Source organism: Xiphophorus maculatus, chromosome 23 (genome assembly GCF_002775205.1).
Source record: "Xiphophorus maculatus strain JP 163 A chromosome 23, X_maculatus-5.0-male, whole genome shotgun sequence".
Taxonomy (NCBI): Eukaryota; Metazoa; Chordata; class Actinopteri; order Cyprinodontiformes; family Poeciliidae; genus Xiphophorus; species Xiphophorus maculatus.
This window is the reverse complement of record NC_036465.1, coordinates 21,205,486-21,223,463: the sequence shown is the minus strand read 5'-3', so window position 1 is coordinate 21,223,463 and position 17,978 is coordinate 21,205,486. Positions and strand designations below refer to the sequence as shown.

Genomic DNA, 17,978 nt, shown 5'->3' with positions numbered 1-17,978 from the left:
AATTGCTGTATCACACACTCGAGCAGCACTGTCGTTTTACCCCTTCACAAGTCAGCTGATACAAGGTTCTGACTCCCTTTCTTGACAAGTCAGGGACGCCCCCTGTTACTTGGCCTTTTAACAAGATAAACAGAGCGAAAACCATCTTAATGAAGTGCTTTGTGAAAGGTGAAATACACCTTTGATTTATCTCTCTCAGCAATCTTTTTCTTTCCACACTTTATAAAACAAAGATGTTTGCCACACATGACTAATAGTTGTCATATTGACAGAGTCTCCTGCCTCAGTTGTGGATGTCAGCAGCTCCTCCAGAGTCACTATGGGCTTCTCTGACAGCCAGGTCTTGCAAACAAATGCGTTCTGTTTACTAATGAGGTCATTTCTAAAGGCAATTAGTTGCACTTGATTTTGCTTAACGGTATCAGCTTAAATGAGGCAAATACCATGTTCAGACTATAATGATTTTTGTTCTACCTCACAATCATGCACTTCTTTGTGCTGATCTATTACATAAAAGCCCAGTAAAATATGTAAAGATATGTGGTTGTACTACAGCAAAAATGGGAAAATGTCTAAGGGGCATGAATACTTTTTTTGCCAGATACTTTAAACCACCGATGACAAACTGATTTTACGACATTATTCAAACAAAGCCTAGAGTTCAAGCATTTCATAAACTTTAAACACCGAATTCCTATTACTGCAGCTATTTGCTAAACCATTGCTCCTGTTCTAAACTTTAAGTGTCAATTATCATGTAACTGATACTGTTGAGCGCCTCTCAATCATGGCAGGTGATTACATCAAATCATGCAGCTTCTTTCCCAGCATCTACCGTGTTTCCTTCAGCCTATGAGCTACACAGTTTCCTGATTTATTGACCTGAGCGGCACTGTCATTGCCTCTCTGTACATACTCCCTTCGTAATTTCCCCTTAACTCTCTGCGCTTGTCGGGGCTGAATCATTTCCTTGCCCTCTCTATGCAATTGATTGCTCGCCACAGCGAGGTAAATTGCCAGGCAACTCGGCCTCTGATTACCTCTTAGCACCGAGTGCAGTCACACCAGCCAGGTCTTGTTAAAATGCATCTCTGGCCCCCCTGTTGAGCCGCCTTAGAAAAGTAGAAGTTATTATCAGTTGCTACCGCTAGGTAGATTAACTAAAATCGTGGACAGAGATGCTGCACGATAAATGGTTTGCTGCAAGGTAAAGATACAGGAACATCAAAACCAAGTCTGCAGGTAGAGGAACAATTTCCTCCGTTCTGATGTATCCTCAACTGATATGACTCATTTTATCAAGCACATATTGAGATGAGAGGGAAGTTGCACAAATGGCCTCCTGCATCATTCTTTCATAATTTATTGGACCAACGAATGAAAAGGACTGTTTGAGCCCGCTATAGAGGCGAACAATAGGAGCGTGAATGCTCTTGCCTCCACAGTAAATTAAGCACTATATTCCCTTTAACAACAACCTAATCAATTATAATCAACACCAGTCATAATTGAGCTTTTGTAATGTTTTAATGCATGTGGCTCAATGGAGCATATGATAATGTGTGGTTTGACCACCTGCTCTAAATTAACATCTTTCTTTTGAAACCATTCAGAGTGAAAATGATTTCTTCACTTTTAAACCACTTCAACTGATGTTCAAAACTACTATTTCAACATTTTTACCAACTTTAGAGTTTGCATAGTTTTGACAGAATAAAAGATGGAAACCTTGAAAAAGTTCCTCTCGATGACATTTTATCTGATAGGTACTGAAATAACTATTACTTAATAATTTTCCCAAAAAAGTTGCCACTTGGAAATAATGTGAAATGAGTGTTAGACTTTCATGCCTCCAACATAGATAAAAGTTGAATAGGACTCAACCGGCACAATATATGGAATTGACATGATCATAACACAATCAATGTTTACAACACAAGAGTTGCAAAGGACTGCTTTGATGCAATATTTGGTTGGGTATTGCATTTTACGTGGTGTTGAGTCACACTGTGATTGCCAATCATCAAGTAGTGGGTCTCTAACTGATGCACATCATACATATGTAAAGATATAGGAGAAAAATTAAGAAAAAATATTTTAAATAAAGTTACAAATGTCAGATAGCATCGTTCTATCCGCTTCTTTTCTTAAGATAGTTTATATATAACTATATGAAGTGTTTTAGAGATGAGAGAAAGTACTTTACTAAATGTTTTCATTTATCTATCACGGCTTCTAGCAAAATATCTTCACTCTTTAAACATCCTTCCACCCTAAATCTGGTGAGATTTCACTGTGAGCTTTAGCAGACTGAAAAGAAAAAGGACCAAAAATCTTTTAGAGCGACCTTAATCTGCTCTTTAATTGAATAGGGTTGATCTAAATCTTCTGAAATAAACATGTTTTTTTCTGTTTCTTGTAATAGTCTCATTATAAATAGTTTGAGTGAGAGCAGGACAAAATCAAACCCTTTGATTTTTCTGAGCAAAAGTACAAAATAATGACATAATAAAAGCATGTTCATGCGGAAAAAAGTGTGTAAATGGGAAACAAATATGCAGGTATTTTTTATGGCATGCTTGTAGTACAACAGGTATTGCTGTATTTCACAGCAGCAATGCATCCCTTTGTTGAACTGGTGTTGTGTACGTACCTGCCCACGGCAGCACACATATGTGTGAACTATAAAAACACAGCTCACCTCAAATTGCTGTCACCTGTTTTCGTGTTGCCATTTTTGCTTCAAAGACACACACACACACACACACCCACACACACACACACACACACGCGCACACACACCTACACACACACACACACACACACACACACACACACACACACACACACGCACACGCACACGCACACGCACACGCACACACACACACACACACACACACACACACACACACACACACACACACACACACACACACACACAAACTTTCACACCCTGTCTGCAGAATGTGGACTTTTCACTTAAAATCTGCCAAAGTAACACCTTCACTAAAGTGCGGATGTGTTTATTTGTCCTTTAGAAACGCAACTCCTGAGAACTAATCGGTAAAATTGTGTTTTATGCCACACCTGGAGTGTCTTTTAATTCTCCGAACATCTGTTCACATGAACTTTTTTAAAACTTTCTTCTTTTAATGAAGTTCGGAGTTTTCTACTGCAATTTGAATTAACAATCCATATTTAAAATGTGTCAATTTGCATCCGGAGAAATTATAATGAATACATCTTTAAAAAATCTTAAGCTTCAAGAAAATATCTGAAAAAGAAACAAACTGAAGAGTAACCACGGCTACATTGAAAGTCTAAACTTTGGCTAAATTAAAGTATTTTAGTCAGACCTCAGTGAACTGAAAACATTGCAAAGACTAAGAACATTTTTCTCCAGAGCATTGAGAATGATTAATCAAGTCATACAGGAGAAAAATAAAAAACACTACTTCAAGATTTTGTAGTTAAGGTTTGTTTTTTCATAAATTTGTAGTTTGTCTTTGACATTTGGGGATAGATCTAAATAATCTTAAAACCTAAACTAGAAGGAAAGTATGCTTTCTTTTCTGTATATGCAACAGTGTTTTATATTTTTCAGGTTATTATCAGTTTTTAACTAAAATTCACAGAGTTTTCTAACTTTACTGTAACCCCAGGCGGTATTGTTTAGGAAGCCACAACAGGAACAACCTATGACTAAGGCATTGTTTCTAAATATTCATTTTTCTTTCATAAAGTGGGTTTGTGAGAAATTCCCCAAGAGATTTTAGTGCCCCATTTGTATCCAGGAGAGAATAAAGATGGTCTGTAATGTATGGATGCTTCCATTGTGTTCTAGACTTGGAACCATCTGTGATAACAAATATGGGGGTTCTCTGCATTTTAATAAAGGTCACTTGGATTATCAGGCGTAGTCATTATTTACAGTTTGCTGTTAATTCAATTTCTTTTCTCTTACTGGATCCACAACAAAGAGGGAGGAAGATGGCAGCCATGGAATCCAATATTGCCAGCTTGTATAAGAATGGCTGCCAGAAGCTTTTAAGTTGGTGTAATTAACGTCCAGCTATACTAGCAAAATTTATTGCTTGGTGGAAAATGTGGAGCTGACGATGCAAGCTGCCACCATATGTCACTCATTTGTAATGCTCTACTTTGTAGTTATTACAGCACAAAATATGGACACAGTGCCTCCCAAAAAATAGTTGTACTCCTTGAACTTTGCCCCAGTTTATCACATTATAACCAGAAACATTAATGAGTTTAATAAATGGCACATATTTCAAATGTTGTGTGTGTGCCCTGCATCACACCCCTGTTCTCTGATTCTGCTCAATAAAATCCCATATATTTTGTCTTCAGATGATATCTAATTAGTACATAGACTGTGTGTGATTTAACTTGATTATAAATGCAGCTGTTCTGTTCAGGCCTCAGGAGCTTGTTAGGGAATCAAAAGCATCAAAAGACCAATAAACACAGCAAACTGGTGTTGCAAGTCGCTGACATTTAACCAGTGTTAGGTTAATAAAGCAATAACGAATGCTTAAACACCAGACTAAACTGACGGGCTGAAGCAATGAGAGCGTTAATGGGTAAGCCAATGGTGACTCTGTAGAATATGCAGAGCTTGAGCGTTCAAGTTGGAGACTATGTCCAGAAATAGAGCCAGTTAGAGCCACTGGCACCGAGATTAACTTTCCAGAAGGACAACGACCGAAAACATACAACCAGAGTTACAATGGAACAGTTTAAATTAAAGTATGTTCATGTGCTAGAATGACCTAGTCAAAGTCCAGACTTAAACCCAGGTGAGAATCTACAGAGAGACTCAAAAAAAGATGTTCAAAGATGCTGTTCAAATGAGCTTCAGCTAATTTGCAAAGCAGAAATGAAAAAAAAAAAAAAAACAACAAAAAATCAAAAACTGGTAGAAACAAACCCCACATGACTTTCAGCTGCAGTCGCATGGAAAGGTGGTTCTACACAATGTGACTCAGGGGGATTGAACATGCCAGACTTCTCCTATTTTTATTTGAATAAAGATTATAAAATCATGGATCATTTTCCTTCATCAATACTGTGCTAGTTTGTGTCGCTCTATCCGATAAGGTACCAATAAAATACACTGAGGTTTGTGGTTGTAACACAACAAAATGAGAAAAAGTTCAAGGGATACACACCCTTTTGTGGGCACTGTAACTGCGCAATGAACAGAAAACCTGCAACCCGGTATGTTTCATCCATGGGAGAACACAGAGGTTAATGTGGAAATGTGGAACACAAGAAGAAAGTAAACATGAAATGATTCCTTTGGGCAGTTTCTCGGTTTGCATAATTTGAAGAAAAATTGCACCCAGACCATTTAACATCTGCTAAAAGAAGTTATCATCACCTACCATAGACCAGGACCGTGGCAGAGTTGCTTTTGCGCCGAGCAACGATGTTTTTGGCCACACACGTGTAGTTGCCCGTGTCCAAAAGGCGGGCTTTTTTGATGACAAGATTGTTGTCAGGTGTGATGAAAAAATTGGGGTCGCTCAATGGGTCGAGCACATCCTCGTTCCTCTGCCACTCCACCTGAAAAACATATTTCCACGGTCAGAACTCGGCTCAAATCAACAGAAACGTGCTCTGCGGTGAGCAGATATCATGTAGAGGACAGACTACGACATGCAAAACAAGGACATGAAGACCGGTTTGGTGCTGGGAACAAATTTTACTCATATAGCCAACTGATTGGAAAATGTATTACTTTATACTGTGAAGAGAGTCGCTTTTATTTTGCAGCTGCTGGTGGTCTGTGAGCAAAGCCAATCATGCTCTGCAGTGCCTTCGCTTCTCTTTCAGAAGACAAAATTGAAGTTATTCCCGTCCTGGTGTATTCACGGACAGGCTCGCTTGTTTTGCTGCTCTCACTTGACCCCGTGCCGTCTCCAGAGAAGCGATGGTATGGCAGCATTGTTGCTGGTATTACTGCCAGTTGCGATACGCCATATAATTGGGCTTTCTTCCTCTTGCGCGCGCTATCTCTGCTTTCTCCCGCGGTGACTTCTGCTCTGATGTTCTTTTCTGTTGAACCGCGGTTGGCACCTTCCTTCCCATTTCTCTCCAAACAGTCCCTGCACTGTCGAGCTGTGATTGGCTTGTCTGCCGGCTCTCGTCTCTGGGCTGTCTGAGCTAGCAGCCGAAGCTCCTGTTGTGTTGTTATTAGAGCAGTTAGTGCCTATCTGGGACCGGGGAGGATGCAGCGCATGAGGTGAAACAGCTGGCACCACTCTGGCCCTCTAAACACACACCGGCAAAATATGAGAGGGGAGAGAAAGCGATGCAAGCAGAACAAGAGAGGAGAGAGACAGAACCAGATAAGGAGAGAGTGAGACAAATAGAGCCATTCATTATGGACGGGCCTTTAGAGATGCCAAATGGGGAGTGAAGCCTCCGAGTCTATCCTGAGTGATGTGACGAGATGATGTGATATATGGCTTCTCAGAGATGCGGAAGAGATCATAAATCAATAACAGGGAATAATTAGAGGTGTAATTTATCCATACAGAGATGGTTGTTCCTTCGGAGATGCAGCAAAGTCACTTTTTGCTCTTTGCGTCCCCCCTCCTCCCCCACCTGCCTTCTCGGAGAGGAAAGAGTAAAACGATGCTAGATGTGAGCCTATAAATATCTTCTGTATCTGTGTCTCACCTCGGCTTGTGGCACTCCCTCGGGGGGATGGCAGTGCAGTAACACCTCCTGGTCCAATGCCACCTCTTTACCCTGCGGCTCCTCCTCAAAGTTCTTTCTTAGGTCTTGCACAAAGAAAGACGGGGGGAGGAAACACAACCAATTAGGATGTTTGTTAGAGCTCATGACATTTGAAAGAAATCCTTTGAAAAAAAAAACAAAAAAAAACAAATAAAAAACAAAACAAAACAAACTGGGTCTGCTGATGTTTTTTAAATTCCGGCCCCTGAAATGTTCAACCGTGGCCTCGTGTCGCACTCCAGTTGGCTTCTAAGCCACAGTGGAATCAGTGGCACCAACCATGTTGCTTATTACAGGCTGCCTGGCTGGTTCAGAGATGTTTGTCTGCTGCCAGAGGGACCTGCGCTGAAAAGCAATTGCATTACCCCTTCCTCCCACCCAGCCTCTCCCCTCACCCCCCAGCCTCCGGCAGCCTCCGGCCCCCATCTGTGTGACGGCTTGGAGCAGCCGCACGAAAACAATGCCTCAAGGCGCCTGGACAAGAGCTCCTGCAAAGCCCGACCGGCTGCGTGGGGGCTTCAATTTATGTCTCATTGAGCAATCTTACAGTTGCATCAAGCCCTGCAATATATTTGTCTGTAAACCCCAGCTGTGAATTGCACAGGTAGAAGTGGCCTGGCTTTTTCGTCTTGCAGGAGGCGGGAGAGGGAATAAACGCAGGTCTGTTTGGACCGGATGAGACAGGCAGGCTGCCGATTGCTGGCGGCTCGGTGCAAATTTGATGTGTTCAACCCCGTGTTTTGACTCAGAGCAAAGCAATGTGTTATCGTGTTGCGAGGGGCTGAGGGTGAATTCCTTTAAACGGGATGTTCAGCCTGTCCTGACCGATCACACTGGAGGAAACGTTGAGACAAGCGGAGAGTTTCATGACATTTAATTTAATTAAAGCAGATAAAATGGGACTGGAGGACACTCGAGATGTAACAGCTCTAGAAAGCTCTAAAATATGTGAGTGTAAGTGGGTGCGGATAAATATTGGAAATGTGTCCTGATGCATGGCTATAAAGGCATGTGTATGTCCTTATCTTACATCTATCTGACTTTGTTAAGATCCCCAACAAGGGTAGATAATGAATGTGTGTTTTCAAAAAAGCCTTCTGGTTTGGAGACTGCGCTGCATTTGCTTGTGTCTGGAATAATACATATTTATGTGGGAATTAATAGGCAGAATGCTGTAAAATGCTCAAATGTAAAATGGCTTCTTCTAATAAAGCTTTTGAGGCGGCGGCGGCGAGGGATGCGCCTGTGTTCCCCAGGCAAATTTATGATTGCTGCACAGCAATAAATTTCAATTCTGTTTTTATTCAAGTCACTTTCACAGGGATCATTGCTGATATACTGTAGCTCGTGAGAAATATGCTCATGAATACTTAAATTTAGTGTTCCACTTTTCCCCCTTTACACCCCTTTTTTGCCTTTATTTCTGCAGTATTCAGAAATATTCATTCAAGAATCACAGGAACATTATTTAGGGCACCTTGCAAACGAACGCCCATCCCTAAAACGTCTTCACATTTTTGTCCAATTCATCCACAAATTCTAATGGATTATTTGGATTTTTTTAGATAGAAAATATTACATAATATTGAGGTTGAAAAAACATTCATTGTTTTCTTTATTTATTCTTTGCATTTTTTTGGCCTTCTTGTACTCCTAAATATAACTTAATGCAATAAGATTTCTTTCAAGGTCATCATTAAGAACGCAGCAGATGAGTTATTGTGACATTTAAAAATCAGGTTTCCGTTCTAAATTAATACGTCCAGCATTAACGAAATCTCTAAAACATTATTTTAATCAATAATCAAATAGAACCTAAACTGATAGGCAGGGCAAGCAGAGCATCAACCAGTCATACATGCCACAAATCTGGTCTTTATGAAAATAAAAAGTCATTATTTAAGGAAAGCCATGATAAGTTTTCTCTTCAGTTTCACACAAATCATTTAGAGGATACATCAAACACTTGGAAGACTTGGTAAAATAAAACCAACATTAAACTATTTTAGCCACACTGTTTTGTGTAGCAGAAAATTAAAACCACACATAACCCTAAAAATGCCATCTGCAGTCGATGGAAAATGGATGGGATGAGAACAGGGCCATCCAGGCGGTCCGGCGCTGTAAAATAGTTGAAACTGGTTCAACTATAGGAGGCTCACCTCCTATAGTGGCTATATGATCCTGAACAAACATCCAAAGTTACAGTGGAAAGTTTTAGATGAAAACATCCCGGTCGTCCAGAAGGACAAAGTCAAAGTCAGATCTAAATTCAGTGTTTCTACATTACTATATGTACAGTAAAATGTTTTCCTGTGCTGTATAAATACACTGAATTGAAGTAAATATGATCTGCAGAAAATCAATTGGCCTGTTATCTTGAATCCCAATAGATTAAGTTTTAATTTGAGGCTAAAATACAAAAAAGTGAGTATTAATACTTTTACAGGGGCACGGTAGCTTAATTTGAACAACTCTACAATAGAGATCACAATGATTTTTTGAACTAATTGATAAATAAGAGTCAATCATGTCTTTCCCTGTTCTGATCCTAAGCTCTTATTACACGTAGGCATGCAAATGTGAGCACCTTGTTAAGAAACCCATGCATTCGTAATGACAGTGAAATCATTTTAAGTGCACTCACAAGCAATCCTGATGTACGCTTTCTGGCTCTTCTGAGTTCCAGTGGTGCTCCAGGCGACACACTGACACCAGTACTCATCGAGGCCGAAGATCTTCTCCACCTGCTGCCTGGTAATCTCAATCGTCACCTGCATGACCGGCAACGCTGCAAAGCAGGGACAGACATCACAGAATCATGAACGCGAGAATCACCCACATCAGCTTGTCTGAGTGCAGCAAAAAGTTAAACGGCTGCGTTTTGTACTTTGAGTAATTAGACAATAAAGCCAGGCAGAATAAACAAGACGACAAGCATAATCCTATATAAACAGAGGGCTTGTTAACTGAGGAAAATGAGTCAACAGCCTCACAGCTACCCCGTTATAAATTTGGAGGGCGTTAAAATGGCAACAGTTGAGAAGGAACACCGGAGCGCTAAACAAACGGTGGAAACAAAAATATCCAGCGTCGCCTGCTTCCCTATCATCAAATCTAAGATGGGAGAAAAAGTTCAATTTGTGGAGCATTTCTACAACAGTGCCGAAATAAGAGATGCAGCTGTAACACAAGGTAAAAATAGCTTTATTGCTTTTCTGCCAGAACGGACTGACAAGTCTTCCCTAAATAGAGCAAAATTGGGACAAAAACCATCCTGCCAAACTGTCAAAACACTATAACGTTGTCACAAGCTTATCTGAGTTAAAAAATCTTTCATTTCATTTTTGTCCACTGTTATATTTGGGACCTGCAATATATATATATATATATATATATATATATATATATATATATATATATATATATATATATATATATATATATATATATATACTGTATATACACTGCCTGGCCAAAAAAAAAGTCGCCACCAAAAAATGGTCACACTCTCTAATATTTTGTTGGACCGCCTTTAGCTTTGATTACAGCCCGCATTCGCTGTGGCATTGTTTCAATAAGCTTCTGCAGTGTCACAAGATTTATTTCCATCCAGTGTTGCATTAATCTTTCACCAAGATCTTGTATTGATGATGGGAGAGTCTGACCACTGTGCAAAGCCTTCTCCAGCACATCCCAAAGATTCTCAATGGGGTTAAGGTCTGGACTCTGTGGTGGCCAATCCATGTGTGAAAAAGATGTCTCATGCTCCCTGAACCACTCTTTCACAATGTGAGCCCGATGAATCCTGGCATTGTCATCTTGGAATATGCCCGTTCCATTTGGGAGGACAAAATCCATTGATGGAATAACCTGGTCATTCAGTATATTCAGGTAGTCAGCTGACCTCATTCTTTGGGCACACAATGTTGCTGAACCTAGACCTGACCAACTGCAGCAACCCCAGATCATAGCACTGGCCCCACAGGCTTGTACAGTAGGCACTAGGCATGATGGGTGCATCACTTCACCTGCCTCTCTTCTTACCCTGATGCGCCCATCACTCTGGAACAGGGTAAATCTGGACTCATCAGACCACATGACCCTCTTCCATTCCTCCAGAGTCCAATCTTTATGCTCCCTAGCAAACTGAAGCCTTTTTTTCTGGTTAGCCTTACTGATTAGAGGTTTTCTTACGGCTGTTCAATCCCAACCCCTCGAGTTCCCTTCGCATTGTGCGTGTGGAAATGCTTTTGCGTTCACAATTAAACATACTCCTGAGTTCTGCTGTTGTTTTTCTTCAATTTGATTTGACCAAACGTTTAAGTAATCGCCGATCACGATCATTCAGGATTTTTTTCTGACCACATTTCTTCCTGGAAGACGATGGTTCCCCACCATCCTTCCAGTTTTTAATGATGCGTTGGACAGTTCTTAATCAAATTCTAGTAGTTTCTGCAATCTCCTTAGATGTTTTCTCTGCTTGATGCATGCTAATGATTTGACCCTTCTTAAACAGACTAACGTCTTTTCCATGACCACAGGATGTGTCTTTTGCCATGGTTGTTTAAGAAATGAGGAGTTACTCATTGCATCAGCTGGGGTTAAATAACTTGTTGCCAGCTGAAAGATAATCGCCTATGCAGTACTTATCCAATAGGAGGCTTGTACTTATTTGCTTAGTTAAATCCAGGTGGCGACTTTTATTTTGGCCAGGCAGTGTATATAAAGATAGATCTATATATACAGTACAGACCAAAAGTTTGGACACACCTTTTAATTCAATTAGTTTTCTTTATTTTCATGACTATTGACATTGTAGATTCACACTGAAGGCATCAAAACTATGAATAACACATGTGGAAATATGCACTAAACAAAAAAGTGTAAAACAACTGAAAATACCCCTTATATTCTAGTTTCTTCAAAGTAGCAACCTTTTGCTGTGATTACTGCTTTGCACACACTCTGCATTTTCTTGATGACCTTCAAGAGAAAGTCACCTGAAATGGTTTTCACTTCATAGTTGTGCCCTGTCAGGTTAATAAGTGGAATTTCTTGCCTTATAGTCATGAAAATAAAGAAAACCCATTGAATTAGAAAGGTGTGTCCAAACTTTTTGTCTGTACTGTACATCTATAGATCAATCTTTATATATATATATATATATATATATATATATATATATATATATATATATATATATATATATATATATATATATATATATATATATATATATATATATATATATAGCGAGAGAGAGAGATAGAGATAGAGTTAGATTAATAGATATATATATTTAGAGATATGGATATATCTATTTATATATAGTAATAGTAATATTAATAATAATATTATTATTATTATTAATAATTATATCAATCCATTATGAAGCGCACTAAATCTTTTTGGACTGTGGGAGGAAGCCGGAGCGCCCGGAGAGAACCCACATATGGACATGGAGAACCAGAAAACCCCATGCAGACAGAACCAGGCTGGGATTCAAACCCAGGACTTTCTTACTGCAAGGCAGCAGTGTTACCCACTGAGCCACTGTGCAGCCCTGATGTTTTATTCACACCAAAGGAGAATTTAGAAACTAATTAACCAAACAGTGATGACTTTAGATTGTGGCAGGAAGCCGGAGCGCCCGGAGAGAAACCTGCAAACAGGATGTTAACTTTTGATAGTTTATTCACAAAATTCAATGTTTCTTCCTCCTCTAAAAAACAGCTTTGTTGTTTTGGAGATTAGTGGCAGGAGAAACCATTAGGTGGGATTTTCTGTGGAGTGTGGCGTTTCTCTTCATGTGTTTGCTTCTCATGTATTCTCTTCTTCTGAGCTTGAACTGTCCCATTCGGGGTAGTTGTTTTTGGGGGGAATCAGTAACATCCGGTCCCAAAGTTTTTCCTCTTCTTCTGAGGTTAAACTGCCCCTCTTACTGCCTGGGGCTTCACTGCTGCTCCTGTGTGTTAACCCTGATGACCCGTTTGGGGAACATTTAAGGTCAGAGACCCTGGAGGATGCGCCATTTCTCGATGTCTTCTCTGAATACCCCGGACATGAAATCGTTGAAACCTGAGCTTTGTGATTCGCCCCAGAAGAAACTTCCCCAGCCGGGTCAGCTTGATCTCTGGGAACCGATGGAAGGTCGTCCCAAAACAAATCTGTCTCAACATCCTTGGAGGTACTTTTAACTGAGTCATTTCCAGGAAAGAAATGGTTGAATATTTTCCTCATCCCTGTCGTCACCAGATATCCTAGTCCAAAACCAAGTGGGAAAATTAAAGGGTATGGCATCTTTGAAACACAAAAATCCTCACTAGACACAAAACCTTAATCTCACTGAAGCGTTTGGATTCTAACTGATGTGTTGAGATTCAAGCAGTTAAAGCCTCAGAACTTCTTTGATCTGTTGTGATGTTCATGATGTCATCTGTGACCTCATCAGTGAGGTCACTGTGGTTCTGGGGAGGGTCCTGCTTCTGATCGTTGCTATGGCAATGAACAGATAAGTTCTGCCTGACTCAAACTGAAATAATGACCAAATATTTAATAAGTAATTTTTTTTTCCATTTATTTAACATGAATTGATTAACAATAGTTTTCTACCTTGGTTTTCCGTACCTGATGTATGTATGTATATATATATATATATATATATATATATATATATATATATACTGTATATACACTGCCTGGCCAAAAAAAAAGTCGCCACCAAAAAATCGTCACTCTCTAATATTTTTGTTGGACCGCCTTTAGCTTTGATTACAGCCTGCATTCGCTGTGGCATTGTTTCAATAAGCTTCTGCAGTGTCACAAGATTTATTTCCATCCAGTGTTGCATTAATCTTTCACCAAGATCTTGCATTGATGATGGGAGAGTCTGACCACTGCGCTAAGCCTTCTCCAGCACATCCCAAAGATTCTCAATGGGGTTAAGGTCTGGACTCTGTGGTGGCCAATCCATGTGTGAAAAAGATGTCTCATGCTCCCTGAACCACTCTTTCACAATGTGAGCCCGATGAATCCTGGCATTGTCATCTTGGAATATGCCCGTTCCATTTGGGAGGACAAAATCCATTGATGGAATAACCTGGTCATTCAGTATATTCAGGTAGTCAGCTGACCTCATTCTTTGGGCACACAATGTTGCTGAACCTAGACCTGACCAACTGCAGCAACCCCAGATCATAGTACTGCCCCCACAGGCTTGTACAGTAGGCACTAGGCATGATGGGTGCATCACTTCACCTGCCTCTCTTCTTACCCTGATGCGCCCATCACTCTGGAACAGGGTAAATCTGGACTCATCAGACCACATGACCCTCTTCCATTCCTCCAGAGTCCAACCTTTATGCTCCCTAGCAAACTGAAGCCTTTTTTTCTGGTTAGCCTTACTGATTAGAGGTTTTCTTACGGCTACACAGCTGTTCAATCCCAACCCCTTGAGTTTCCTTCGCATTGTGCGTGTGGAAATGCTTTTGCGTTCACAATTAAACATACTCCTGAGTTCTTCTGTTGTTTTTCTTCGATTTGATTTGACCAAACGTTTAAGTAATCGCCGATCACGATCATTCAGGATTTTTTTCCGACCACATTTCTTCCTGGAAGACGATGGTTCCCCACCATCCTTCCAGTTTTTAATGATGCGTTGGACAGTTCTTAACCCAATTCTAGTAGTTTCTGCAATCTCCTTAGATGTTTTCTCTGCTTGATGCATGCCAATGATTTGACCCTTCTTAAACAGACTGACGTCTTTTCCACGACCACAGGATGTGTCTTTTGCCATGGTTGTTTAAGAAATGAGGAGTTACTCATTGCATCAGCTGGGGTTAAATAACTTGTTGCCAGCTGAAAGATAATCGCCTATGCAGTACTTATCCAATAGGAGGCTTGTACCTATTTGCTTAGTTAAATCCAGGTGGCGACTTTTTTTTTGGCCAGGCAGTGTATATATATATTCTATATATATATATGGATAGTGAGCTGCGATCTTGCCCCTCCTCCCCACTTGCACCCATGTCTCTTTACCACAATAGAATAAGAGGAGATTGCAATGTTTTTCTTGAGCTTTCCGCTTTCGCTCCGTCTTATATTTTGTGTTTGGGAGACAGTCGTTCATCTGACAGTTGCAATGGAAGCCGGAGGCCGACCGAAGGGAATGACTCAGACAATTACATTCAGATTCAGTGGGGGACCTCTCTTTGATGGCCATTTGCATAAAAGCACTTTGAGACTCCTCCACGCCCCTCACACTCCTGATGTGTCTGAACTGATCATTTGCTGCTCCAATCTGATGCGGGAGGAAGTGGCACCTGCCACAATAACAAACATATACGTTCAGCCTTTTTAAAATTTACAACACAACAAAAAATAAATAAAATAATAATAATAATAATAATAATAATAATAATAATATGGTGACTTTTGGTGTCTGTTGCAGAAAAAGCAGTGGCTCTGTTGCCGGCAGCCACACTCAGTGACAAGTAGCTGTGAGGGTCACTGGCAGACGGCCATGTATTAGTATCTAAGTGCAGTAGATTTTTCTATATGTGATCACAGGAAATGTGACTACATGTGCTGTGAATCCAGCCCTAAAGCACCACTAGGAGCATCAACAGCAACCCATGCTGTCTGTCGGATTTCACCAATGTTGTTCACCAACAACAGCTAATTTGACAAACAGGACAAAGGGTGTTTTTGCATGTTTATTTGTTTTCTTAATGCTGCCGATAAGTGTCAGAAATTGAGATAAAAAACAAAAACAAAACAAAACAAATGCATTATTTAGAACTTCCATTTACTCTCTTTTTGTCTCTTTGAAGTCGAGCCTTTTGGAGGAGTGTGTTTGTGTGCTGACATGAGTCTGCAGCCAGAGAGTTTGACACAGGCTGAGAGAGCACCTAAAAGCTAAAACAAATGACTAGAGTAACAAAATGGGCACTACAGAGAATGAACAAATGGAGCAGAAGAAATCCAGCTTTCTCTTTTCTGCAAATCAGCATCACACCTGCATCCAACTTTCCATTTAAAATATAAAAACTAACAAGTGAAACTACTTTTATGTTTGCCACGTGATAATTCTGTATCATTTAGCAAATTATGCATAATAAAAATGAATCTGAAAATCCTGAAATCAGATCTAACATTAGGAAAACACAGAGTCATTGCTCAGCTATTTAAAAATTCCCAACCTGAGCGGAAAATGAATGAGCTTTTTTGCTCCAAATACAATATCTGCCATTATGAATTAATTATTGACGCGACTCATAAACTTCTTACATGACACAAGAGGAAAAAAAAAACTGCTGATGTAAAGCAAGGCCTTAAATCTACATTTCAAATAAATTTCTTAGAAATCCTCTCAGCCTTGGATGTTAAGTAGAGAAAAACATCTGATGGCTCTGATTTACACTGAGCTCTCAGCAGTTTATGTGTGCAAAACAGAGAGCCATGCCTGAATACATACATTTAAAATTTGGCCCTGACTGCCATTCTGAGCTTACCGTTGCTATGCATATAGTATTTGATTAATGCAAACCTACTTATTCACTCCGAGCTGGAGGGCAAAAGGACCACAGATCCGTATGGAGATGGATAGCATGAACAATAGCAAGCTGAGGTGAGAAATCCTAAGAAGAGCAATTTGAAGCTCTGCTTGCCAGGCTAATTGCATTCTGTTTCCTTATCTCTTCCTGTCTCTATAATTACCTGCTTTCTGTGTCTGACACCTTCCAGTAACACCCCTCTGAGTCACTCTGTCCAATTTCACTCCAATTAATAAGAGGGACAAAACAATCTCATCATTTTTAGAAAAAAAAATTCAAATTTTAGCCACTTAATAACAATCGGGTGGGGTATATTTTATGCATCTTTTTGTTTTTAAAAGTTTACCTCTTTTGAAGGTGAAAAATACCAACTTTTTGATCCCTACTGAAAGAAGGCCAGTACAGAAACTACTTATTTACAAAAAAAATAAATTATCCTCACAATTATGGTTAATACAAACTTATAATAATCTGCTAAGCAGCCTCAGATGTTTTAGTGTTTAAAAAAGGGAAGAGAAATTTTACACGTTTTCTCCCGTTACATTCTTGTTAAATGATAATTAAAACATGACACGATTCCCTCAGCCTTCGGTTTGATCTGCGGCCCATTTATAAATGAGCTCAAATCCCAAACCTCAGTAAAATTACAGTGAAAAATTTAAAGGGTGATTATGTGATTGACACCACAGGAATCCTGGGCTTACAGCTGGAACCCCGGTGAGTTAATTTTTATTGGAGCGCAAGGGGCAACTTAGTGGGTTGTGCTCAGCCATGATATGCTTGCCTCTGTAGCGCTGCGAGGAAATTTAGAAGAGGCTGACAAACAGGAAACAAAACAGCTTGAATTCCATATCTAAAGTATTAGAATGAGCTTCTCTGGCAACTTCCTCACAGACTGTTAACAAAACCACTAAATTCAATTTTAGCTTTTCACCCATTACGTTTCTGTGTTCCAGTGAACTTGTCTGAAATTTCCTGGTTTGATTAAAACATTGTTGTGTCAAACTGCTGAAAATGGAGACGCCACAGATGAAAATGCTAAAATCAGCAAGAACTACACAGTATACTAACTTTTAGTCATCTTTGCAATATGCATACAAGTCCTCCAGTCCTATATGTACAACTTCTTAAGGAAGGACCTACTGAATTTTCTTCTTTTCTTATCTTCTGATCTTTTGTTTGAAAAAAGACAAAGTTGACTGGTAGGAAAAGTCAGTCATAACTTTTTTTTCAGGTAAAAATGCAGTGAAACATTAGTAACAAGTTGATGTGTCTATCTCTGAAATAATAATAATAATAATAATAATAATAATAATAATAATAATAATAATAATAATAATAATAATAATAATAATAATAATAATAATAATAATAATAATAATAAACACTAACGGATGGATGGCTAATTTTACAAGCTTATATCAACTTGTTGGATTCCAAATAATGTTTTACAAAAACCAAAACAACTAAAAAGACATAATCTTCTGACACATTATCAAAACTCTTCAGAGATATACTGTATGTTGTTAAACTGTTTGTTTCAAATGTATGTTCTGGCAAAGAAAATTTAAGATTGCTAAGCTATAATATCAGATTAGCCATGCTTACCTACGGTTAAAAATAAGCTTTGAAATTGTTTTCCATCAGCTCTACAGC

The 17,978-nt window shown here is 39.4% G+C and overlaps 1 protein-coding gene across 4 annotated transcripts in view; it reads right to left on the bottom strand.

The window, feature by feature from the left end:
- unc5a (unc-5 netrin receptor A) overlaps window positions 1-17,978 on the bottom strand; it is a 173,989-nt gene that overhangs the window by 47,441 nt on the left and 108,570 nt on the right. For all 4 annotated transcript variants that reach the window (XM_023328918.1, XM_023328919.1, XM_023328920.1 and 1 more), the window contains exons 3-5: window positions 9,413-9,556; window positions 6,706-6,809; window positions 5,406-5,586 (exon numbers count right to left, since the gene is read on the bottom strand). In XM_023328918.1, coding sequence (XP_023184686.1) covers window positions 5,406-5,586; window positions 6,706-6,809; window positions 9,413-9,556 — 429 coding nt within the window. The remainder of the gene's footprint in view (window positions 1-5,405; window positions 5,587-6,705; window positions 6,810-9,412; window positions 9,557-17,978) is intronic.